Raw genomic sequence first — 25,444 nt, 5'->3', positions numbered from 1 at the left:
GCGGGACTCAATCCCAGCACCCTGGGATCATGACCTAAGCCGAAGGCAGACGCCTTAACCCACTGAGCCACCCAGGCACCCCTTACCCTACATTTTTTAATTGAACCCTTTTACATCCCATTTGATTGTGGTGGATTATTTTTTTTACTATGTTGTTGAATTTAGTTTGCCAATACATTGTTAGCGATTTTTGTATCTATGTTCACTAGAGATACTGTTCTGTAGTTTTTTTTTTTTTTTTTGTAGTGTCTTTGTCTGGCTTTGGGTCAGGGTAATGTTGGCCTTTTAGAATGTATTTGGGAGTTTTCCTTCCTCTTCTATTTTTGGAATAGTTTGAGAGTAATAGGTATTAAGTCTTATTTAATTAAGCATTTGGTAGATCTCACCTATGAAATCATTTGGTCTTGGACTTTGGTGTGGTGGGAGTTTTCGATTACTGATTCAATTTTGTTACTATAATGGGTCTTTCCAAATTTTCTACTTCATCATTCAGTTTTGGAAGATTGTTTCTAGGAACTTACCATTTCTTCTAGGTTGTTTTGCTGGCATATCATTTTTCATAGTAATTTCTTATAATCCTTTGTATGTCTGCAGTGTTGTTATTTGTCCTCTTTCATTTTTCATTTTATGTATATGTTTTTTTTCTTTATTAACTTGAAGAGTCTGGCTAAAGGTTTATCAATTTTCCTTATCTTGTCAAAGATTCAGCTCTTAGTTTCATTGATCTTTTGTGGGTTTTTTGTCTTGATTTAATTAATTTTGCTGTTTGTTATTTCCTTCCTTATATTAACTTTGGGCTTTATTCTTTTTTCCCCATAATTCTTTAGGTGTAAGTTTTGATTGTTTATTTGAGATTTTTCTTGTTTCTTGAGGTAGGCATGTATTGCTATAAATTTCCCTCTTAGAACTGCTTTTGCTGTATCCCAAAGTTTTGGACCATTGTATTTCCGTTTTTATTTGTCTCCATGTGTTTTTTTATTTCCTCTGATTTTTTCATTGACCTATTGGTTGTTAAGTAGCATGTTGTTAAACCTCCATGTGGTTGTGTGTTTTTCTAGTTCTTTTCTTGTGGTGGATTTGTAGTTTCATACTATTGTGGTTGGAAAAGATGCTTGGTATTGCTTTAGTCTTTTAAAACTTATTGAGACTTGTTTTGTGGCCGAATGTGATCTGTCCTGGAGAATGTTCCAGGTGCACTTGAAAAGAATGTATGTATTCTGTTGTCTTTGGATGGAATGTTCTGTATCTCTCTATTAAGACCTTCTGGTCTAATGTATCATTCAAAGCTACTGTTTCCTTATTGTCTGCCTGTATGACCTATCCATTGATGAAAATGTGTTAAAATCCCTTACTATTCTTGTATTCCTATTAGTTTCTCCCTTTATGTCTATTAATATTTGCTTTATTATTTAGGTGCTTCATTGTTGGATGCATAGATATTTAGAATTGCTATGTACTCTTGTTGGATTGATTTTGATCCCTTCATCATTATGTAATGCTCTTCTTTGTTCCTTGCTACAGTTTTTGTCTTAAAGTTTAATTTGTCTTATATAAGTGTTTCTACCCCAGCTTTTTTTTTTTTTCCCCATTTCCATTTGCACGGAACGTTTTTTTTCTATTTCTTCATTTTCAGTCTGTCTGTGTCTTTGGGTGTTGGTTTTAGGTTTTTCCTTTCAGCATTTAGACTATATCATGCTATTCTTTTCTGGCCAGCAAAGTTCCTGCTAAAAAATCAACTGATTGCTTTATGGGGTTTCCCTCGTATGTAACTGCTTTTTTCTTCTTGCTTTTAAGATTCTCTCATTATCTTTTAATTTTTGCCATTTTAATTATTGTGTGCCTTGGTGTCGACCTTTTTGGCTTCATCTTGTTTCAGGCTCCTATTCTTTAAAAACCCTTTAAAACACATTATCCACTTGACTCTCTTAGCAGCATTGTGAAAAAGAGAACTTGCAGATTTTTAAAATGTTTTTGCATTTTTTCTCCAGTCTTCTTTTTATAATTTCTACTTTAAGTGCAAAAAGGAGTTCATTATCATTATCATCTTCATTTAACAGATGAAGAAACTGATGCTTAATGATTTAACTAGTTTCATAAACTTAAAAAAAATGGATTTCGGATTAGAGCCCAGGTCTAATACACTAGGCTTTTTTTTTTTTTTTTTAGTATTATTATTACATTAATTCAATGCCTGCTTTTTTTCTCCTTTTAATTCTAAAAGTTAGGAGATTAGTAAAAACATTATATAATTGAATTATTGAATGAAAGTATGTACTTTGAGCAAATTTGCTTTTGTGTGTGTTCCCTCTCAAGGGTAGTATACATAGATGAGAAACATGAATGAAGAATCTGGAAGAATGGTTAGCCTACAATGACTCTGACTTACAGATCCGAGAAGGTTAGAATTTGGCAACTTAAACTAAATATTTTGTTTTACTTCACTTTAACCATTTATTATGAAAAATTTCAGTCATATCCCAAAATAGAGAAAATGATATTGAATCCTCAGGTACCCATCACTTAGCTTTAGTAGTTATTAACTCATAGCCATCTGATTTCATGTATAACTCCCCTCCCTACTCATAATCTGCTGTCAGATATTTTTGAAGCATTTCCCAGACATCATTTTATTTCACTGGAATCATTGAAAATGTTCTGTTTGAGTTTAACTTGTACTCTTGTGTCTATTTATGTCATAGGGATTAGGTCCAATTCTTTGTGTTTGACTGGCTCTTTTCCCTCTTGACCATGGGGTTTTTTGAAAACAAAACCCCAGAACACTGTTCCTTTAAGAACATGGGTTCCAGTAGACTTCCCAAAGATCATCAGCTTTGTATACTATATTCTTTTTGTCATTTGCCATTTGTTGTCAGTGGTTCTAGTTGCAGACCCCAGTGTATGGCAAGTAAAAGGTGTTCCCCCAGCTCTGAGCTGACATGAGAATCAGTCTTGGGACAGTGGTTTGTTTAATGGAAGTTTCTGTGGAATGGCAAAGCTGTAATTTAAATTAACCCCTGGAAACAAATTAATTGACAAGTTTAAAGGCATGATATACTTATGTTTCCCTTTGCTAAAAAATTTAGGGAATAGAGAAACCCACTGTGGAACAGAGTTTAGACAGCAGGCAAAATAGCATTGGCTGTTGCTACTTCCTATATTGGTTGAATAGGTGGAAGAGAGGAGCTAATGGGTAATGTTGTAAAGAAACATTTTAGAGATCATTACTTTGTTTAATTTATCTTTTCCTAGGGCATTTGCTCATCATTTCTTTGTATTGAGCACATGGCCACTTTGTGATTATAAAAGCAGGGTGTGATGTATGTGCTCTTGAGTACTCAGGCCTGGGACTATGTGCACTGAGTGTTTGGTATGGCCTTTCTGACTACTGACCTCCATATCCATACCCCTACTTCTGTTTACTGATCACTGTTTTTGATTAGAAATCTTTATAAAATTTGTAAAGATCTAAGTAGGGAAGTATAATGTCAACACTCTCTTCTCTAGAGAGTCTTTCATTTCTGGGAGTCCTGCATTTGGCTTACTGAGAAACAGTGGTCCTATTAATAGTGATTTTTCAGATATGTTTGTTGCAGTGTTTAATGTTTTTTCTTTCCCCTGGAGACAAAGCCAAGACTGAACTTTTTTGTGTTCTCTTCTAGCTCAGCCTCAGCTCTGTGAATGTCCCAGTTGGGAAAATACTGATACTGCTTGTTTGAAAATTAGTGAAATGGACAAAGGTCTCTGTGTGTGGATACATGTGCTTTTGTGTGTCTTTGTGTGTGTGTATGTGCATGTGCACAGTGGTTGAATATATAAGGATAATGGTCAGACCAGCTTTTGATGTACTTTTTTTTTTTTTTTAAAGATTATTTATTTATTTATTTGACAGAGATCACAAGTAGGCAGAGAGGCAGGCAGAGAGAGAGAGAGAGAGAGAGGAGGAAGCAGGCTCCCTGCTGAGCAGAGAGCCCGATGCGGGACTCCATCCCAGGACCCTGAGATCATGACCTGAGCCGAAGGCAGCGGCTTAACCCACTGAGCCACCCAGGCGCCCCTTGATGTACTTTCTACTTAAATTATAGGGCTACTTTTTAAAAAGAATGAGGAGAATTCATATCAAGGTGTGAATAGAGACTTCATTTCCACAGCATCTCTTGTCTAGAGCAATGTACTTCCCAGTTTGGTTGGTTTACTAATGCTTTTTGAGGACTCAGTGTACAATGTGACCTCATGCTCTGTTATTCATGCTGTGGTATGGGGATGAAACCTAGACAAGGATTCTGAATTTCTGAGCTTAAATCTTTTGGAGTAGGGGCGTGTGGGTGGCTCAGTCGTTACCCATCGGACTTTGGCTGTGGTCATGATCCTAGGATCCTGGGATCATGCCCCACATCAGGCTGTCTGCACAGCGGGTGCCTGCTTTGCTCTCTCTCCCTCCTCCTGCTTGTGTTCCTGTTCTTGATGTCTCTCTGTGTGTGAAATAAATAAATAAAATCTTTTTTTTAAAGCTTTTGGAGTAAATAAAATATACATGATAAAATTAAAAGCAACCTTTGAAGAATGGGTAAGATTTAGGGGTGCCTGGGTGGCTCAGCCGTTAAGCGTCTGCCTTCAGCTTAGGTCATGATCCCGGGGTCCTGGGGTCGAGCCCTTCATTGAGCTCCCTGCTCTGCGGAAAGCCTCCTTCCCCCTCTCCCACCTCCTCTGCTTGTGTTCTCCCACTTACTGTCTCTCTCTGTGCCAAGTAAATAAATAAAATCTTAAAAAAAAAAGAATAGGTAAGATTTAGAGAAGTGGTGGGTAAAAACGTGCTGTTAGGTCCTCCATTTGTGTATCTATAAAATGAGAGCATTGGATCAAATTAGGCCCCTCTTAGCACTGATGCTGTCTGATTATGTGATTCTTCAAATTAAGAAACATGCACAGAGGGAAAAGTAGGCTTCATAAGCTTAGTGAAAAGCATGAGAATGTTTCTGGGAAACCCCAAATCCCTTTCTTTCCCATTTTAATACCCCTTACAAGGTCTTTGGCCAGCATCTTACCTGAATTCAAACATGCTGAAGGGGACATTGAACATACTTTGTTCCCCCTTAATGTATTGGGGAAGACAGTATTTAATATAAAATACATTAAAAGTAAGACAGTATTTAATATAAAATACATTAAAAGTGAAAATTTGAAAAAAAATCCAAACTGTGTTGACACAATTATTAAGTATGCTTGGATATGTCGTAAGGCTTTGTTTTTCCACATTATTCTTAGTAGAGCAGGAGTTGGCCTTCATTTTAGTTCTTTTTTTTTTTTTTTTAAGATTTTATTTCTTTATTTGACAGAGAGAGAGAGATCACAAGCAGGCAGAGAGGGAAGGGGAAGCAGGCTCCCTGCTGAGCAGAGAGCCCAATGTGGGGCTCCATCTCAGGACCCCAAGATTATGACCCGAGCCAAAGGCAGAGGCCTCAACCCACTGAGCCACCCAGGTACCCCTTCATTTTAGTTCTTATGAAACTTCTAATTTAAGAGGTATCTTCTCAGTTAGTATGAACAAGAAGATATATTGTCCTGACCTCTGTCAGTGTTATTTTTGATCTCTACAGAGATTTCTTGACAAAATCAATAGAAAAGAAATTTAACCAAATTTAATGTTGGATGTCTTAAGTCTTTTCAAGGCTATTTTGAAAAACAGTACTAGGCTGTGAGCAGAGGAATGATGTGTTCTGACTAAATTTTTAAAAGATCCCTCCCCTCTGGCGGTGCCCGGGTGGCTCAGTTAGTTAAGTGTCTGCCTTTGGCTCAGGTCGTGATCCTGGGGTCCTGGGATTGAGCCCTACATCGGGCTCCTTGCTCAGCATGGAGCCTGCTTCTCCCTCACCCTCTGTCTGCTGCTCTGCCTATTTGTGCACGCGCGCTCTCGCTCTCTCTCTCTCTCTCTCTGAAAAATAAATAAATAAAATCTTTAAAAAAAAATCCCTCTGACTGTTGAGTTGAGAATAGGGGACAGGAGTAGAAATAAGGATATCTTTCCATAATCCTGGTGAGAGATGCTGGTGGTGCAAATGAAGTGGTCAGATTGTGACTATATTTTGAAGATAGAGCCAGTAGAATTTTTATCAGATTTGGATGTAAGATATGAGAAGGATATGAATCAAATATGTATTAAATGTTTTAAATTTGAGTATATCCCACCCTCAGTATTCCACACACTTTGACCTCGCAATTCCTCTTTCAAAACTTGAGTTTAAGAATATCATAGCCTGGGTGGCTCAGTGGGTTAAAGCCTCTGCCTTAGGCTCAGGTCATGATCTCAGGGTCCTGGGATCGAGCCCCACATCGGGAGCAGGGAGCTGAGCAGGGAGCCTGTTTCCTCCTCTCTCTCTGCCTGCCTCTCTGCCTACTTGTGATCTCTGTCAAATAAATAAATAAAATCTTAAAAAAAGGAAAAGAATATAATCACATGGACAAAGATGTTTGTTTATACAAGAATATTTATCACAGTGTTAGAGTCATGAAAGTTTAAAAACAAGTAAATCATAATAAGAGAGTTGGCCAAATAAATGTTGGTACATCTGTAAGCAGAAAGAGTTAGGTGTCCACAGAAAAAGAAAGATATGACCTTTGTGATACTGAGAGGCCATTTTTAAAAGATTATTTATTTATTTGACAGAGAGGGAGATCACAAGTAGCCAGAGAGGCAGGCAGAGAGGGGGGGAAATCAGGCTCCCCGCCAAGCAAAGAGCCCGATATGGGGCTTGATCCCAGGACCCTTAGAGCCAAAGGCAGAGGCTTAACCCACTGAGCTACCATGGTGTCCCACTGAGAGGCCATTTTAAGCCCCCAGCTGTTGCCCCCCCGCCCCCCCGCAATGATCTATGTCCTGCTTACCCAGGCGTACTTCTTGCAGAACTTTCTTGGAGATCAGAATTAGAAAGAAATGGAAAGGGCGCCTGGGTGGCTCAGTGGGTTAAGCTGCTGCCTTCGGCTCAGGTCATGATCTCAGGATCCTGGGATCGAGTCCTGAATCGGGCTCTCTGCTCAGCAGGGAGCCTGCTTCCTCCTCTCTCTCTCTGCCTGCCTCTCTGCCTACTTGTGATCTCTCTCTGTCAAATAAATAAATAAAATCTTAAAAAAAAGAGAGAAAGAAATGGAAAAACCTAAGTAGTTAAGGGTTTTTGTTCTGTTTTGTTTTTTGTTTTATTTTAGAGAGAGATCGAGCCTTAAGTTGAAGGCTCAAGAGAAGGAGAGACTCAAGCTGACTTTGTGCTGAGCTTGGAGCCTAAGCAGGGCTCAGTCTCACGACCCTGAGATCACGACCTTAGCTAAAACCAAGATTCTGACACTTAACCAACTGCACCACCCAGGCGCCCCACTAGTTAATAATAATTTTAAGGAAATAAAGGGAATGCAAAAACTAAGTCTACCAGGCCAGGAAATAGCCCAACCATAGCAGGGACAATAAATCAGTGGTAAAAAAAAATTCCAGTGCTGTTTCATAAGCAAGCAAAGCTCTGCATTCCTTTCCTGAGATAAGGAGCCCCAAATCCCAACCAGTTTATACAAGATCTCAGAGCATGCCCATATAGCCCCTCTAACGGTTATATCTGCTTCCTTGTAATGTTAAAGTCTCCATCCTAGAAGGAGCACAAGCTTCAATAACATAGCATAGGATGTATGTATAGGTCTGTTTTCTAAGTACAAGAGGGCAACCTTATGCCCACCCTTATAAGAGCTTCCGTTTCTGAGTATTTGTCCTAACCCTAAATAGAAGGAACCCGCTCACCCCTGCTCAGGGATTCACTGCTTTGGAAGTTATTTTTCATGATTTCCTTTATTTGCTGCAAATAGTTCCCTTTGTTTGCCAACTCTACTTTGGTGCAGTCTCTACCTGTAACTCACCAAGGAGCAAACTCACGGTTTGGTTAAAAGTCCTTTCAGTAAAGTATTACGCAGCCATTAAGATGATTTTATAAGTATGCTTCTGGACACATAAATATGTTAATATTTTTCCAGTTTTTGTCTTTTTATATGTTCTACTGAGAATTTGGGATATTTTAATGCAAAGTTATCAGATACTCTTGGTTGCTACTATAGTAACTTAGTGGTTCTTGTCATGTTAGCTTTTGGTTGGTGAATATTTTGTATCTGATATGTGCTTGGGGAAGAGTTGGTTTATGGGTATCTTGCTTTTTGTACACTGAATTTTAAATTGTTGCTCAGATAATTTTTGAAAAAGACTCATTTATTTATTGCATATTGAAGTCAGAGGTTGGTAAGTTAAATGTAATTTAAAATACATATAGTACTAAATTTTATCAAAAAGCTTTGCCATTTTCAAGTGATTTCTTAGTGATTACTGCTCTTCCCTCATACAACATGCGGGATGCATCTGCCACCGCACAAACAAATGAAATGTGCTAGAAGAATCATGCCTATAGAACTATCTAGAATGAGGGACGCCTGGGTGGCTCAGTTGGTTAAGCAGCTGCCTTCGGCTCAGGTCATGATCCCAGTGTCCTGGGATCGAGTCCCACATCGGGCTCCTTGCTCCGCAGGGAGCCTGCTTCTCCCTCTGACTCTGCCTTCCACTCTGTCTGCCTGTGCTTGCTCTCGCTCTCTCTCTCTGACAAATAAATAAATTAAAAAAAAAAATCTTAAAAAAAAAAAAAAAAAAGAACTACCTAGAATGAAACCCACCATTATTAGAGTTAATTTGGTTCCCTAAGAGCACTTTTCTTTGCTTCACTAAGTAAGTTTTATTTGCTTTGTTCAGACTTAAATGAATTTTTATTTCATCTCAGTGTTTATAAAATGGAAAACATAAGATTTTTCTAGGACCATTTCTCTGCTCTTGTCAGTGAAACCCATCATTTGTTTCATGTATTCCTATTACCACTGAATTTATCCCCACTAAATAATACTTGATCAGAAACATTAATTGGAAGATTCAGAATCATAAACTCTGTTTTTGATCTTTAATCTTTTTTCCCTGTCCCCCACATTTCCTTGCAAATTTCTCTTGATTATTTTTTTTGTTTTGTTTTAAAGATTATCATACAGTAAAATAGACTTTTTATTTCGGTGCATATTTCTGTGAATTTTAATACATATATTGATTTGTCTAACAACTACCACAGAACACAGAATAAATATTTCCATCATCCCAGAAAACTTTATTGTGTTATATCCCTTTAAAGTTATAGTCTTGTGATCCTGGGTGGCTCAGTCAGTTAAGCATCTGCTTTTGGCTGAAGTCATGATGGCCCAGCATCCGGCTCCCTGCTCAGTGAGGAGTTTGCTTTCCCGTCTCCCTCTTGTTTCCCCCAACCCTGCTCATGCTCTCTCTCTCTCTCTCACTCTTTCTCAAATAAATAAATAAAATCTTAAAAAAAAAATAAATTTACAGTCTTCTGGCATCCAATGATCTGTAGTTTTGCCTTTCAAGAATATTTTATGAATAGAACTGTTTTGAGACTGTCTTCTTTCTTTTTATACGATATACGTTACCTTCGGGATTCATCCACATTGTTGTGTGTATCAAGAGTTTGTTCTTTTTCAGTGCTGAGGAGTATTCCATCAGTGGATTTACCATGGTTTATCCGATTTACACGTTGCATGTGTTTTTAGTTTTTGGTGATTATGAGTAGAGCTGCTGAGGACATTCATGTGCAGGTTGGTGTAAACATAGATTTCGTTTCTCTAGGATAAATGCTCAGGAGTACAGTGACTGGGTGGTATGATAAGTGTATGTTTACAGTATCAGGATCCACCAAACACTTCTTCAGATGTAGCATTGTGCATTCCCGGAAATACAGAAGTCCCGCTACTCATGCTCGTCAGCACTTGATAGTGTCAGTGTTTTTTTATTTTAGCCATTCTAAGAAGTGTGTAGTGTGTTGTTGTTGTTTTAACACAATATTATTGAGATGTAACCACATACCAAAAAATTCTCTACAATCTAGGTTTAGAACACTTTCGTCACCCCAAAAAGAAACCATGTAGTAGTCAATTCCATCTTCCCTTTCTCTTCAGCCCCAGGCAACTACTAATTTTTCTGTCTCTACAGATTTGCCTGTTTTGGACACTTCATATAAATGGAATCATGTAATATGTGGTCATTTATGAGTTTCTTTTAATCAGTTAGCATAATGTTTTCAAAGTTTGTGTATAAGAATTGTATATCAGTACTTCACTCCTTTTATGGCTGAATAATACCCCGTTGTTTGGATATACCATGTTTTATTTATACGTTTGTCAGTTGGTGGACATTTGTGTTACTACTGTTTTCTAGCTATAAGTAGTGATGCTTTGCACAAGTTTTCTGGAGCACATGTTTATATTTCTCTTGTGTAGACTTGCTGGATCATATGTTAGTTCTACATTTAACCTTTGGAGAAACTGCCAAACTTGTGTAAACGGGCTGCGGCATTTTACAGTCCCACCCACCAGCAGCATATGCGCAGTGGATATTCCAGTTTCTCCACGTCTTTATCACCACTTGTTATTTATTTGTGTTTTTGATCATAGTCATCTAGTCGGTGTGAAGTAGTTCTGATTTGCATTTTCCTGAAGAATATTGAGCATCTTATGTGCATGTTAGCCCATTTATGTCTCTTCTTTGGAGAAATGTCTGTATGGGTTTTTGCCTACTTTTTAATTGGGTTATTTATGTTTATTGTTGAATTATAATAGTTCTTTATATATTCTGGCTACGAGTCCTTTATCAGATACATGATTAGTTTCTCCCATCTTTTGTCTTTCACTTTCACATCAAAGAAGGATGATGTTCTTTGAAGCACAAATGTTTTAAATTTTGATGAAATCTAATTCATCTGTTTTTAATTTGTCTCTTGTACTTTTGGTCTTATGTCTAAGGAACTGCAGCCACAAAGATTTATACCTCTCTAATCTCAGTTTTATAGTTTTAGCTCTGACATTTAAGTCTCTAGTTAATTTTTTCAAAAGATTTTATTTATTTATGTGAGAGAGAGAATGAGAGAAAGAGAGCATGAGAGGGGAGAAGTTCAGAGGGAGAAGCAGATTCCCTGCTGAGCAGGAAGCCCGATGTGGGACTTGATCCTAGGATTCCAGGATCTTGACCTAAGCTGAAGGCAGTCGCCCAACCTACTGAGCCACCCAGGCCTCCCTCTAGTTCTTTTGAGTAAAGTTTTGTGAGCAGGTATTCAGCTTCTTTCTTTTACATGTGGATATCCAATTGTCCTAATACCATTTGTTGAAAACGATGTTCCTTCCTCACACAGTTGTCTCAGAACCTTGTCAAGAATCAGTTGACCACATCAAAAGATGCTCCACATCACTCATTATCAGGGAATTGCAAGTCAAAACTACAACGAGATATCATATTGCACCTGTCAGAATGGTCAAAATAAAAAAATATGTGAAAACAAGAAGTGTTGATAAGGATGTGCACAAAAAGGAACCCTGTGCACTCTTGGTGGGAATGCAACCTGGTGCAGCCACTGTGGAAAACAGCATGGAGTTTCCTCAAAAAGTTAAAAATAGAACTACCATAGGACCTAGTGATCGCACTACTGGGTATTTAATCCCAAATTACCAAAAAAAAAAAAAAAAAAAAAAAAATCAAAGGGATACATGAATCCCTGTTTATTTATTTCTTTAAAAAGATTTTTATTTATTTATTTGACAGAGATCACAAGTAGGCAGAGAAGTAGGCAGAGAGAGAGGAGGAAGCAGGCTCCCTGCTGAGCAGAGAGCCCGATGCGGGGCTCGATCCCAGGACCCTGGGATCATGACCTGAGCTGAAGGCAGAGGCTTAACCCACTGAGCCACCCAGGTGCCCCAAGAAACAGACTCTTAGTAACAGAGCACAAACTGATAGTACCAGAGGGGAGGTGGGTGGGGAATTCGTGAAATAAGTAATGGAGATTAAAGAATGTGCTTACCATGATGAGCACTGATCAATGTGTAAAATTGAGTCACTATATTGTACACTTGAAATTAATATAACACTGTGTGTTAACTATACTGGAATTAAAATAAAAAACTTAATTTAAAAAAAAAAAGAAAGAAAACTCAACTTACCAAAAATGTAAGGGTGTATTTCTGGATTTATAATCCTATTCTAGTCTTTCATATGCTTGTTTTTATCCAGTACTACATGGTCTTCATTACTCTAGCTTTGTAGTAAGTTTTCAGATTGGGAATTGTGAATATTCCAGCATTGTTCTTTTTCAAGATGATTTTGGCCAGAATGAGACTATATGAACCTAAAACAGGATTAAGTAACTCCCTGCTTAAAATTTTTAAATCAGCCATATCTGATTGCATCTTTCATAAAATGTCATATTCCTAAACTGATCCACAAGATTTATGATCTGACCCCTGTCCATTTTTCAAGTTTCATTATTCACCCACTTTTTCTCTTGCTTTACCCTGCTCCTTGAAGGCTTTGAACTGGCTTTCCATTGCAGGACTTCTGCATATCTACTTGCTTTTGCTTCGAATGTTCTCTGCACTTCACCTATATCCTGTTCACTGTTCAGATCTCTACCTAAATGTAATCTTTTTAGGTAGTCTGTCCCTATTATTTTAGAAGATTTTATTTATTTTTTGCGTGCGTGTGTGCACGAGAGAGAAGCGTGTGCGTGAGCGTGCGAGCACATGCACACATGAGCGGGAGAAGGGGGAGGGGTAGAGGGAGAAGCAGGCTTCCTGCTGAGCAGGGACTCCAACTCAGGACCCAGTCCCAGGGCCCAGGGATCATGACATGAGCTGAAGGCAGAAACTTTGACTAAGCTACCCAGGCATCCCTGTTCCTGTTATTTTAAAAATATTTGTTTTTCTTTACCCACTCTGAGAAATAACAAATATCATTGAAAAATGAATTTTTTAATTTATTTTTTATTTGTTTGAAAAATTATTTTTTTTTTATTTGAAAAATAAAGAACAGTGACTACTGGGAAACCAGAGGGTAAGCGTTTAGTGTGGTAGATACATCTGATGCCAGGTTATTATTTGATCCTTTGGTCCTTATTTTCTTTGAAAGCCCACAGAAGTATTTTCTTCTCACTTGAAATTGAAGGTTATTTGAAATTGCCAGAATGTGTCCAGATTGGGTTTATTGTCATTTATTTTGCTTAAAATGTTGGTCCTCACATCTATAGATAATTTGTTTCCATTTCAGCAATGTTTTCTTCATTTATGCTTAATAATTTTCAACCAAAATATTATTATTCTAGGGTTAAATCTTAATTTTGCAACTTAATTTTGCAATTTTGCGGTTTATAAAAAATATCTGACCCCTTTTAAACCGAATACTCGTATAACATCTTAAGTATGTCTTTTATATCATGGATGCAGTTTTCTGTATAGATAGTTCAGTGCTATGTTGCTACCAGTGTTCTTTGTTCTTGTTTTAGGGAGAGCACACTGGTGGGGGAGGAGGGGCAGAGGGAGTCGGGGAGAGAATCTTAAATAGGCTCCACACCCAGAGCACAGCCCATGCAGCCCATGCACAGCCCATGACCCTGACATCATTACCTGAGCCAAAATCAAGAGTCAGACACTTAACCAACAGAGCCACCCAGGTGCCCTACTACTAGTGTTCTTAATCAGTGCTTTTTTCTTTGCTGTCTTTTTTTTTTTTAAAGATTTTATTTATTTATTTGAGGGAGAATGAATGAGAGAGAGCACGAGAGAGGAGAAGGTCAGAGGGAGAAGCAGGCTCCCCAAGGAGCGGGGAGCCTGATGCGGGACTCAATCCTGGAAGTCCGGCATGATGACCTGAGTCGAAGGCAGCCGCTCAACCAACTGAGCCACCTGGGCACTCTTTCCTTGCTGTCTCATTAAGCTGATTGTTTAATCTCAATGTATTCTCACTTTGTTTTCCCATGCTGTAGCTTTATAGTACAGTACATTGCCTGGCACATAATATGTGTTCAGACACGCAGTGAAAGGAATGGATATATGAGCAAACGAAAACCAGATCTTGGTGTATCCTACTGAGACTCTCAAAATATTTTTCTAGGAAAGTATTCTTTAAAAAAAAAAAAAAACCCAGCTGTGTTGAGGTATAACTTATATACAATAAGATTTACCATTGTAAGCGTCCAATTCAGTGATTTTTACGAAGTTTTCTAGAGGTGTATAACTAACACAGCAGTCCAGTTTTAGAGCATTTCCATTCCTGCAAAAACTCACTTCATGCCTTTGTCATTAAATTCCTGCTTCCAGCCTCTGCTTTCTGTCTCCCTAAATTTGCCTTGTGTGGACATTTCATGTAAATCTGTGCTGATGGAGCTGCTCAAATGCACACCTGCACACTCAACATTGTTTTCATTTCTAAGCATGGCTCTCCAGGGGCTGCCTTCCTGTCAGTGTAGCTTAGTGGACAGTGATTGGGCTCAAGTGTCTTAAGACGGTGTGACCTTTCATCTGCCGGTGGATCTTCATGTGCGTAGCGGAGCACATTCAGAGTTCGGGCGTTTCATATCTGCGCGGGTGCTTACCTTCCCGTCACTCCTTTCATGTCTCCTCTTCGCCTCCATGCACCTCTTCACTGGCCAAGAGCTCGCCAGTCATGACTGCATAATCGTCTCCACACACTGCTCACCCGTTCTCCCGAACGACTTCTTTCCTAAACATGCTGTGTTCGGTCATGTCTTAGTTCCAGCAAGTTCCTGCTGCTGAGAGTACCCTCCCTCTTGGGCTGTGTTCTGTCGTGTCATGGTGCGCAGGAAATTGTACACAGGTTCCTACTGCTCAGAGTACCCCTTCCTCTTACTTTCTTTTGAGGCTTTTATAGCTTCCTCTGGTAGACTGATGTACTTCTTTTCATTATACTGTCTTTGTCCTGTTGGCTTGTTTCTACTAAGGCTCTGGGTGCGTTTTGTCATCGTTTGCACATCTGTCTGCTCATGAGACTGTTTCCTGAGAGCAGGAGTGACGGCATTGTATTTGTTGTCAAAGCTTATCCTCAGCCAAGCCCAAGTATCTGGCCTGTAGTATCTAAATAAATGACTTGCAGGATAAATAAACTGAATCTTTGTTAAAGTTTCGGCAGTTGTATATTTCTTCTGTAATTTCTCTTTAGAGTAGAATGGAGAAAAATGACTTCTTAGGGGTGAAGCAAATCTGAATGCCAGTGGTTAGATTGCAGGCATACTTGGACATATTAAATATTTGCATGATTCACTGATAGAAATAGTTTTATTTTGCCATTCTCTGTAAGGTACCTAGCTTCAGAATTGTATGGTTTTGTTTTTTTTTTTAAGATTTTATTTATTTATTTGACAGACAGATCACAAGTAGGCAGAGAGGCAGGCAAAGAGAGAGGAAGGGAAGCAGGCTCCCTGCTGAGCAGAGAGCCCAATGCGGGGCTCGATCCCAGAACCCTGAGATCATGACCTGAGCTGAAGGCAGAGGCTTTAACCCACTGAGCCACCCAGGCAGCCCAGCTTCAGAATTGTTACATTAAGAAAAGCTGTCTCTGATTAGAAATGATTTCTTTTTGCTTGCATTTGTGTATACTTATGTTCCAAGAATATCACAGTATTTAAGACTGCTTCAGCTTCTTTCTAGCTAAAATGTAATGGTGATCACTGATGACTAAGTTGTAAACAATTTCTTTTTTTTGGTAAACAGTCTTAATGTGATGATAAAATAACTTTTTCCTTTTCCCATTAGATGTTCATCTGCTTTCTGCAACAGAATCTCCATGGCCTGAACATTTTCTGAAAATTATTTTGAGCAGACTATCTGTTTAATAACAAGATAACCACATCAAGATGGTTGGAAAACTGAAGCAGAACTTACTATTGGCATGTCTGGTGATTAGTTCTGTGACTGTGTTTTACTTGGGCCAACATGCCATGGAATGCCATCACCGAATAGAAGAACGTAGCCAGCCCCTCAAATTGGAGAGCATAAAGACCACTGTGCGAACTGGCCTGGATGTCAAAGCCAATAAAACCTTTGCCTATCACAAAGATATGCCTTTAATATTTATTGGAGGTGTGCCTCGGAGTGGAACCACACTCATGAGGGCCATGCTAGATGCACACCCTGATATTCGCTGTGGAGAGGAAACCAGGGTGATTCCCCGAATCCTGGCCCTGAAGCAGATGTGGTCGCGGTCAAGTAAAGAGAAAATACGCTTGGATGAGGCTGGTGTCACTGATGAAGTGCTGGATTCTGCCATGCAAGCCTTCCTACTAGAAATTATTGTTAAGCACGGAGAACCAGCTCCTTATTTATGTAATAAAGATCCCTTTGCCCTGAAATCTTTAACTTACCTTGCTAGGTTATTCCCCAATGCCAAATTTCTCCTGATGGTCCGAGATGGCCGGGCATCAGTACATTCAATGATTTCTCGGAAAGTTACCATAGCTGGGTTTGACCTGAACAGTTACAGAGACTGTTTGACCAAATGGAATCGTGCCATAGAGACCATGTATAACCAGTGTATGGAAGTTGGCTATAAAAAATGCATGTTAGTTCACTATGAACAACTTGTCTTGCATCCTGAACGGTGGATGAGAACACTCTTAAAGTTCCTTCAGATTCCATGGAACCACTCAGTGTTACATCATGAGGAGATGATTGGGAAGGCTGGAGGAGTATCTCTGTCAAAGTGAGTAGATGTCATTATTATTTTTATTACCCTATATTCAGGCAATAAAGGGGTGTGTGTATGTGTGTAAACTCCAGCTCTCTTTTGGAATAGATACAACTTCATCAGTGAGTTTTAAAAAAAATTCTCTAGCTAGCTCATTATAGACCTTTTCATTTATTTAATTCATCTGTATATTTAGAATTATGGTCCTTTTTATTTTTTTGATGGAAGCAAACCCAATTTATAGCAGTTAAAGGACTTTTTCACAGACCTTAGGCCTTAATGTCCATCATTCAATTTTAGTGACTCCTGATTTCTAATTTCTAGATACTCTTATTAATAAAGATAGTTGGCTTTTTGTGTAGATTAACATGAGAAGCTTCTCACATGTTGGTAAGCAAGTGGTGAATTCTAAGCATTTAGGGATTTTTAGTAATAGAGAAAAATAAAGGCTAAGATGATCTAACCCAGTCCCTTCGCTTTACAGGTTGGAAAAGTGAATCAGAAAGTAAAAATGATTCACTCAAATTGAGGTGGAAAGACCAGAATTAGAATCCATGCCTTGGTCTCAGTGGGCTAGTGCTGTTTTCCATGGCATTTCATAACATGTAGTAATTCTTTTGTCATCTGAAGGGTATTGATTTTTACGTAGAGGTAGAGAACCCCACAGGTTGGAAGCTTAATCCATAATCCATTTGTATGGGAAGTTCCTTAGATTCAAATACTTCTAAAACCATTGCATTTTCCCCTTTCTTATGAAGTGGTGACTGGGGTGCTCTGACTTGATCTGACATTGTGATTTGATGACATATGTACCCAGAATAAGGATATAAAATGAAACTACTTAATTCAGGTAGCATCTCCTTATGGGGAAAAGTTGGGTGTAAGTAAGTTTTATTTTTTTCCATTTATAAAGGTAATAAACAGGTACCTGCTGTTTAAAAAAAAGAAAGAAAAGATAAAACAGTGTACTTCTCCCCTAGGTACCCTGCTTCCTCCTACCAAGGAATGTCTTCTTGATTCCTTTTTTCAGTGTGTAGCACTTGTGCCCGGAGTATTAATTCCTGATCTAGATGATTTGAAAGGAACAGCTGCGTTTCTGCACTTAGCTTATGGGGTATTGGTTATAAATTATTAGGTATTATCACTCTAATGGTTCGAGGTTATTTTTATTGATTCAAAGGAAATTATATTCCTAGCTACTGTCATCATAGTTTATTGTTCTTTCCAGATAATAGACCGTAACTAATTTCTAATCACCTGTATTCCTAGGTAAGCATTTCACTTTATGTGCTTGAATTTTGGCCCAGATATTCTTTTTTTTTTTTTTTTTTTAAAGATTTTATTTATTTGACAGAGATCACAAGTAGGCAGAGAGGCAGGCAAAGAGAGAGAAGGGGAAGCAGATTCCCTGCTGAGCAGAGAGCCCGATGCGGGGCTCGATCCCAGGACCCCGGGATCATGACCTGAGCTGAAGGCAGAGGCTTTAACCCACTGAGCCACCCAGGCACCCCATGGCCCAGATATTCTGATGCTGTTTCCTTCTAGTGGTTTAAAATAAGCCTGATAGACATCCCCACACCCACTCCCAGTCTGTCCAAGTAGGGATTAAGGAGATATGCTCAAGGTAGATTTCAGTGGAAATAAGGAAAAGATTATTTTACATATATAATTACTATGTTTAAGGCAAACATGGAGACTGAGGAAATTCTATAGAAACTACAAATAAATGGATTTTAGAAGGGGAAGAGACCTTACTTAGCATTCAGTTTGAGGCATGGAGAGCCACTGAGGTTTTGCACCTTGTCAAGAATCACACCTGGCAGAGCCATGACTAGACCTTGCAATGTTTATTCCAAGATTCTTGGTATCATATGAGTTATTTTTAAATTAAGGCATACCTATAAGTAAATGCACAGATATTCAGTGTACAATTTGATATGTGTTTACATCTGTATACACCTGTATAATCACCATCTGTATAAATATATAGAAAATTACCAGTGCTCGGGAGGCTCCTTTATCCCTCTCTTGGTTAACATCTTCCTCAGCCCAAAAGAAACCACTGTTCTGACCTCTGTCACCAAGGGGCTCTGATGTTATGTGTGAAGTTCAGAAATAGTCTTGCTTGTTTTTGAACTTCATGTAATGCAAGCATGCTTATTCATTATTTTTTGCCTGGCTACTTCCATTTAACCTTAGATTTACCCATAACCTTGTAAAGAGCAGCTGTTGATTCTTTTTCATTACTATGTAATATTCTAGTATATAAATATAACAGTTTATCCATTGGTACATTGCTGGACATTTGATGTTTCCAGTTTGGGACTATTATGGGTAAAGTGGCTAAGATCATTCCTGTCCATTACTATTAGTGAACGGAGCATTAATTTCTCTTGGGTATATGCCAGTGAGTAGAATCGCTGGATCATAAGACATCTCTATATCTCCATATTTAGATGTCCTTAACAGATACTTGTTTTCCACACGATCTGTACCATTCACGTACGGCTATATTTTACAGAAATGTGTTCTAGTTGCTTTGCAGCTTTGCCAACACTTAGTATTCTGAGTCCTTTTAATTTTAGGACCGGTACAAGTATTTTTTTTTTTAAAGATTTTATTTATTTATTTGACAGAGAGAAATTACAAGTACACTGAGAGGCAGGCAGAGAGAGAGAGAGAAGGAAGCAGGCTCCCTGCTGAGCAGAGAGCCCGATGCCGGGACTCAATCCCAGGACCCTGAGATCATGACCTGAGCCGAAGGCAGCGGCTTAACCCACTGAGCCACCCAGGCGCCCCGCAAGTATTTTTTAAACCTAAAAACAAAACAAAATAACATTTGGGTTCTTTCCTATAAATATTTTTTTTCTGGAAAAATTGTTTAAAATAAGTATTTTAATACTTATTGTGGTATTATTTAGTCCTGAAGTACTAAAAATATTTAGGCAGTTTTGAAGGCTTGAAGATACTACCAGATGACCCAGGAACATATGCAGAAATTATTGAAGACAGTGGTAAGGAAAACTTTCACAGTTCTACCTCCCCTATTGTGTTAACTAAAAAAGCAATGCTTTTTTTGCTTTGCTTAGGAATTTCCAGTTATTTTCAGTCAGAGAGGTACATCTCGCCTTCCTGGTCAGTTCCAGTTAGAGTAGGAACATAAGTTAATCACTTGCTAATATATGTGAGAGTTTCTCTATGAAAGAATTTGGTGGAAGAAAACATTCTTTCATTCTGGGGTGGTTTAGGGAATCTTCATTAGAGACTACTGTGTATAAGTTAAGCTTTTAAAAAAAAAAAACTGAAAATAAAATCAAAGGTTTTAATGAGTGGGGAAGAGATAGAAGCAGATTGCTTTAGCTGGCTAAAGTGTAGGTCTGCATTAAGATACAGCTATAGAATTTTAGGTACACTATTAATCCTTGATGTTTTTAGACAGTCATTTCAAGGCAAAGTAGTAGAATAGTTTCTCCAGTGATTGATGTTGTACCTTTGATGCTTTGAATACGGTGTTCTGTTTTAACAAATTATTTACCCATACTGTTCAACATTATATTAAATTGAGCTGTAGTCTTGATTACTATGGCTCCAAAAATGATACAGAGTTCACTGATCTCTTTATTTCTTCCAAACTAGTTGAGTAGAAAAAAAATTGAAGCATTTCTAAATGTCTTTTTGCCTTTATCTTTCAAGAAATGTTTATACAGAAAGGTAAGGAGGAGTACATTTTAAGGAAAATAACATGCAATTAGGTGGGTTCTAGTAGAATTCTCCAAGTGATTGAATATGTAGTAGGATTTTGCTAATGACGGAATGGTATCTACTGCCTGCCTGCTTCTCAGATAATTGGAGTAGGAAATGGAATAAAGTTTGAGGCTATTTACATTAACTTCGACTCATGAATTGTGGAATATTTGTGGAATTTCAGTCATTTCCATCTGGGAACATTCAGGAAATTACTAGTGTATACAGCATTGTTCCTGCTTTTAAACTCTTTCAGATACTATGAAATTACCTGGAACAAATAAAAATCATCAGTAACAATAACAGAAAAGTGCACCAAGGTATACTTAAGGTCGACTAAAATAAACAAGTAACCTAGGATCAGTAAACAGATTTACTAGGTGAAAAGAGCAAAGTCAGAAAACACTATAAAGATAAGCCTTAAACAGAAGCAGGTGTAAGAATCATAACTACAATTCAGAGAGAAGTTCTCTGCCCTTTGGGCAGAAAAAAAGGTGTAGAACTGTTAAGCACAAAGAGGTTAGAAGGAAAAATACAGTAGCAGTACAAGAGAAAAAAATAGTACAATATTTGGTACTATACAATATAATATACTATATAATACAATAATTGACACTCTGAAACTTCTAGTAAGTAAAGCAGAGAGAAAACTAGAAATCAGATCCAGAACAGAGATAGTATTAAATAAAAATAAACTCAGTAAATTTTAAAGAACTAATTGGCTTTATTAATTCATGAATCATGCGTAGCCCATTTAGCAAGTGGGGGAGCCCCAAAAGTTTACAGAAAAGGGAAGGCTTTTAAAGATAAAGAGACAGTGGGAAAAATGAAATTATTCGGAAAGAAACCATTGTTTTAGGCAAGATTGCCCTCCTAAGGGGAATAGCTGGAGTCTAACAGTAAATTTGCTAGTGCTGACCAGGAAGTTCCCATGTAGAGTGATTAAAGGTTAACATTTCAGTGGATGTGAAGCTGCAGTTAGATGGGGTATTAAGACTTTTTTTTTTAATCTTTTAGGAACAAGAACCAAGTTTTTTATTTGTTCATTTCTTACATTCAAATAATTCCTCAAGGACAGTCCTTGGTCTGAGCCTCTTTGCTATCATACAACTGCAACCCACCTCTTTATGGGGTTTTCCCTCCCTGTCAGTTTTACAGAGGCCCACCCTAACCCTAACAGAGGAAGTAAGGACCTGCCAAAAGGAGTGAATTTTGAATCCTGCAAGCCTCCTAGTAGGTCCTTTTAACTCATGATGTAAATTCAGGGGAGTTGACCAATAAGGTGCCTTATTTTGCTTCTAGAAAGTTAGGACCATAGTTAGATTTTCTTCTAGCCTGAAATAAAAGGTCGTCCTAAATTCCAGAGGTTGACACCTGTATCAGTGGCCTGAGAGAGAAAGATGAAGACTTTATCTTTCTAGGCCAATGGCAGAGTAAAGGAAAGGAAAAGAAGAAAGATTTCAGGATCTGTTAAAGTAGGCAGCCCTGATGCGTCGTCTCGAGTGGAAGTCTGTCTTGACCATGGATACTGCTCTTCCTCGTGATTTGATTTGAAGGTCTGCAGTGTCTGTATTGGGCTCGGTGTCTTGTGGAGCCTTTAGCTGGGTGATGCGGACTCAAGGCTTACCACCTTCTAATTTTGCAGACAGTGTCGGTGGCCGGGAGCAGTTGGTAATGTTCCTTCCAGGTGGGGCTGAGCTGTTTTTCTCTCCTGTTTCCAACATGCCCAATCACCAGTTCTAAACTGTGACCTTTGGATTGGGATCCCGATAGACTTCTTCGGCCTGTTGATAGACTTGATCGTAAGACCTTAGAGGCTTAGAGTAGCTTGTACTTCTGTAAAGTAACAGGGGACCAGAGGAAGGTTGTGTATTGATGGGATTCCAAGAAATCTGCAAGGTTTTTGTCTCTGGAATTAATCCTACGAGACTGCCAGCGCCCCGAGCCCTTCCAGCAGTTTGCATTTTAACCAACTGAGCCACCCAGGGGTCCCCAGCAGTTTGCATTTTAAAAAGTCCTTTCCCCTTTCTTTCTTCCTTGGGAGTCAGTGATACTGGGCTGTGTTTCTGACTCCAAGGGACTGAAAGAATAGAAGTTTCTCCAAGATGGACTTTTGCTTTCCTAAGGCCAATAATTTACAAGCTGTTTGAGATAAAGGAGTTTGGGGATTGGTGAAGAGATAGGTGAATTTTGAATTGCCTCTGGAGCTGATTTTGTTTTGCAAACAATTTGCCAGATTAGGACAGTTGCTTTCAGTTCCTCAAAGAATTGGGGTGTAACTTAAATGATTTCATACATTGATCCACTTATCCAGCTAGATTATCCTCAATTGGTTTCTTTCCCTCTGGGTAAAGAATTTTAATTATAAATATTTCTGGCAGTATTGAATAACCCCGCTCAGGTGTAAGGGCCCCAAAGAGGGTAAAGGATATTAACTTCCCAAAATCCAGTCACTCCTACTAAAGATTCCCTAAAAAAGAACCAACAGCTTGTATGTTCCAGGCAGGCAAAAAGCCAAGTCCAGATGTGTAAACAAGAAGACAGTCCTTCAGATAGTGCATGAGGGTTCCTTTTTCTTTGTATCCTTTCCAACACTTGTTGTTTCTAGTGTTTTTTATTTTAGCCATTCTGGCAGCTGTGAGGTGATATCTCATTGTGGTTTTGATTTGCATTTCCTTGATGATGACTGATGCCGAGCATTTTTTCATATGTCTGTTGGCCATCTGTATGTCTTCTTTGGAGAAATATCTGTTCATGCCTTTGCCCAGATTTTGATTGGATTATTTGTGGGTTTTGGTGTTGAATTTTATTAGTTCTTTACGTATTTTGGATACTAACCCTTTCCCAGATTTGTCATTTGCAAATATCTTCTCCCATTCTGTAGGTTGCCTTTCAGTTTGTTGATTATTTCTTTTGCTGTGCAGGAGCTTTTCATTTTGATGTAGTGCCAGTAGTTTAGTTTTGCTTTTATTTTCTTGCCTCAGGAGACACATCTAGAAAAACATTGCTATAGCTGATGTCAGGTATGCTCTTTTCTAGGATTTTTGTGGTTTCGGGTCTTATATTTAGGCCTTTAATCCATTTTGAGTTTATTTTCATGTATGATATGAGAAAATGGTCCAGTTTTATTCTTTTGCAGATAGCAGCCCAGTTTGTCCAGCATCATTTGTTGAAGAGATTATCTTTTTCCCATTGCATATTCTTTCCTGCTTTGTTGAAGATGAACTGACCTTAGAATTGTGGGTTTATTTCTGGGCTCTATTCTGTTCCATTGATCTATGTATCTATTTCTGTGTTATTACCATACTGTTTTGATCACTACAGCTTTGTAATGTAACGGAAAGTGTAGAGCTGTGATGCCTCCAGCTTCGCTTTTCTTTCCAAGGTTGCTTTGGCTATGCAGGGTCTTTTCTGATTTCCATACAAATTTTAGGATTGTTTATTCTAGTTCTATGAAAAATGCTATTGGTGTTTTGATCGGGATTGCATTAAATCTATAGATTGCTTTGGGTAATACAGCCGTTTTAACAGTATTGTTCTTCCAGGCCATGTGCATGAATTATATTACCATTTCTTTGTGTCAACTTTAATTTGTTATATTAGTGTTTTATAGTTTTCAGAATATAGGTCCTTCACCTCCTTGGTTAAGTTTATTCCTAGGTATTTTATTATTTTGGGTGCAATTGTAAATGGGATTTTTTTTTTTCTTTCTGCTACTTCATTATTAGTGTTAGGAAATGCAATGGATTTCTGTAAATTGTTTCTTTATCCTGCAACCTTACTGAATTCATTAATCAGTTTTAGTGTTTTTTTTGGTGGAGTCTTTAGGGTTTTCGGTATGTAGTATCGTGTCATTTGCAAATAGTGAAAGTTTTCTTTCTTTCTTTCTTACCAGTTTGTATGTCTTTTATTTCTTTTTGTTGTCTGATTCCTGTGGCTAGGACTTCCAGTACTATGTTGAATAAAAGTGGTAAGAATGGACATCCTTGACTTATTTCTGATTTTAGGGGAAAAGTTCTGTTTTCACCATCGAGTGTAATGTTAGCGGTGGTGGTTTTGTTTTGTTGTTGTTGTTTTTCATTTCAGGACTTTATTATGTTGAGATTTGTTCCTTCTAAGCCTAATTTGTTGAATGTTTTTTTATCAGGAATGTATGTTGTACTTTGTGAAATGCTTTTTCTGCATCTATTGAAATTATCATATGGTTTTTATCTGTTCTCTTGTTAACGCAGTGTATTACATTGATTGATTTGAGGATATTGAACCATCCTTACGTCCCTGGAAGAGCACCTTATGTTTTCAGTGGCCATTTGTGGTTCTCTTGTGAAATGCCTGTTTGTGACTTTTGCCCATTTTCTAATGCGTAAGTTTTGTCATTTTCTTTTTGCTAGACTTTATCTGATATGTATGTTACAAACCGCTTCTCTTAGTAGCTTGTCTTTTTTTAAGATTTTATTTATTTATTTGAGAGAGAGAGTGAGAATGAGAGAATGAGCAGGCAGAGAGGGAGAGGAAGAAGCAGACTCCCTGCTGAGCAGAGAGCCGGATGCGGGGCTCAGTCCCAGGACCCTGAGCTAAAACCGAGAGTCAGATGCTTAACTGACTGAGCTACCTGGACACCCCTAGAGCAATTTTAGGTTCACTGTAAAATTGAGCAGAAAGTATAGGGAGTTTCCATATATTCTTGGCCCCCACATATGCAAAACTTCTTCCACTATCAAAATCCCGAACCAAACTGGTACATTTATATAGTTAACGAACGAACAGTGATACATCATTTTCATGCAAAGTCCGTATTTTATAGTAGGGTTCACTCTTGGTGGTGGTGTTCGTTCTGTAGGTTTTGGCAAATGTGCACTGTCAGGTATCCACCATTACAGTTATAGACAGAATAGTTTCACTGCCCTGAAAATCCTCTGTGGTTCACCTTTTTGTCCCTCTCTGCTCCCAACTCCTGGCAACAACTGGTCTTTTTACTGTCTCCATAGTTTTGCCTTTTCCAGAATGTCATACAGTTAAAGTCATACAATATGTAGCCTTTTCAGATTGGCTATTTTCACTTGGTAATACGCATTTAAATTTCGTGGCTTGACAGCTTTTTTTTTTTTAAGC

The 25,444-nt window shown here is 38.2% G+C and overlaps 1 protein-coding gene across 3 annotated transcripts in view; it reads left to right on the top strand.

Moving 5' to 3' along the window:
* Positions 1-25,444, top strand: part of TPST1 (tyrosylprotein sulfotransferase 1) — a 105,574-nt gene that overhangs the window by 21,338 nt on the left and 58,792 nt on the right. For 2 of the 3 annotated variants that reach the window (XM_059155254.1, XM_059155256.1), the window contains exon 2: positions 15,658-16,603. In XM_059155254.1, coding sequence (XP_059011237.1) covers positions 15,759-16,603 — 845 coding nt within the window. In that variant the 5' untranslated portion in view covers positions 15,658-15,758. Of the gene's footprint in view, positions 1-3,659; positions 3,738-15,657; positions 16,604-25,444 lie in introns of all 3 variants that reach the window. The other variant, XM_059155255.1, reaches the window with a different exon arrangement.

The sequence above is a fragment of the Mustela lutreola genome, chromosome 17 (genome assembly GCF_030435805.1).
Source record: "Mustela lutreola isolate mMusLut2 chromosome 17, mMusLut2.pri, whole genome shotgun sequence".
Classification (NCBI taxonomy): domain Eukaryota; kingdom Metazoa; phylum Chordata; class Mammalia; order Carnivora; family Mustelidae; genus Mustela; species Mustela lutreola.
This window is presented reverse-complemented; position numbering and strand designations above follow the sequence as displayed.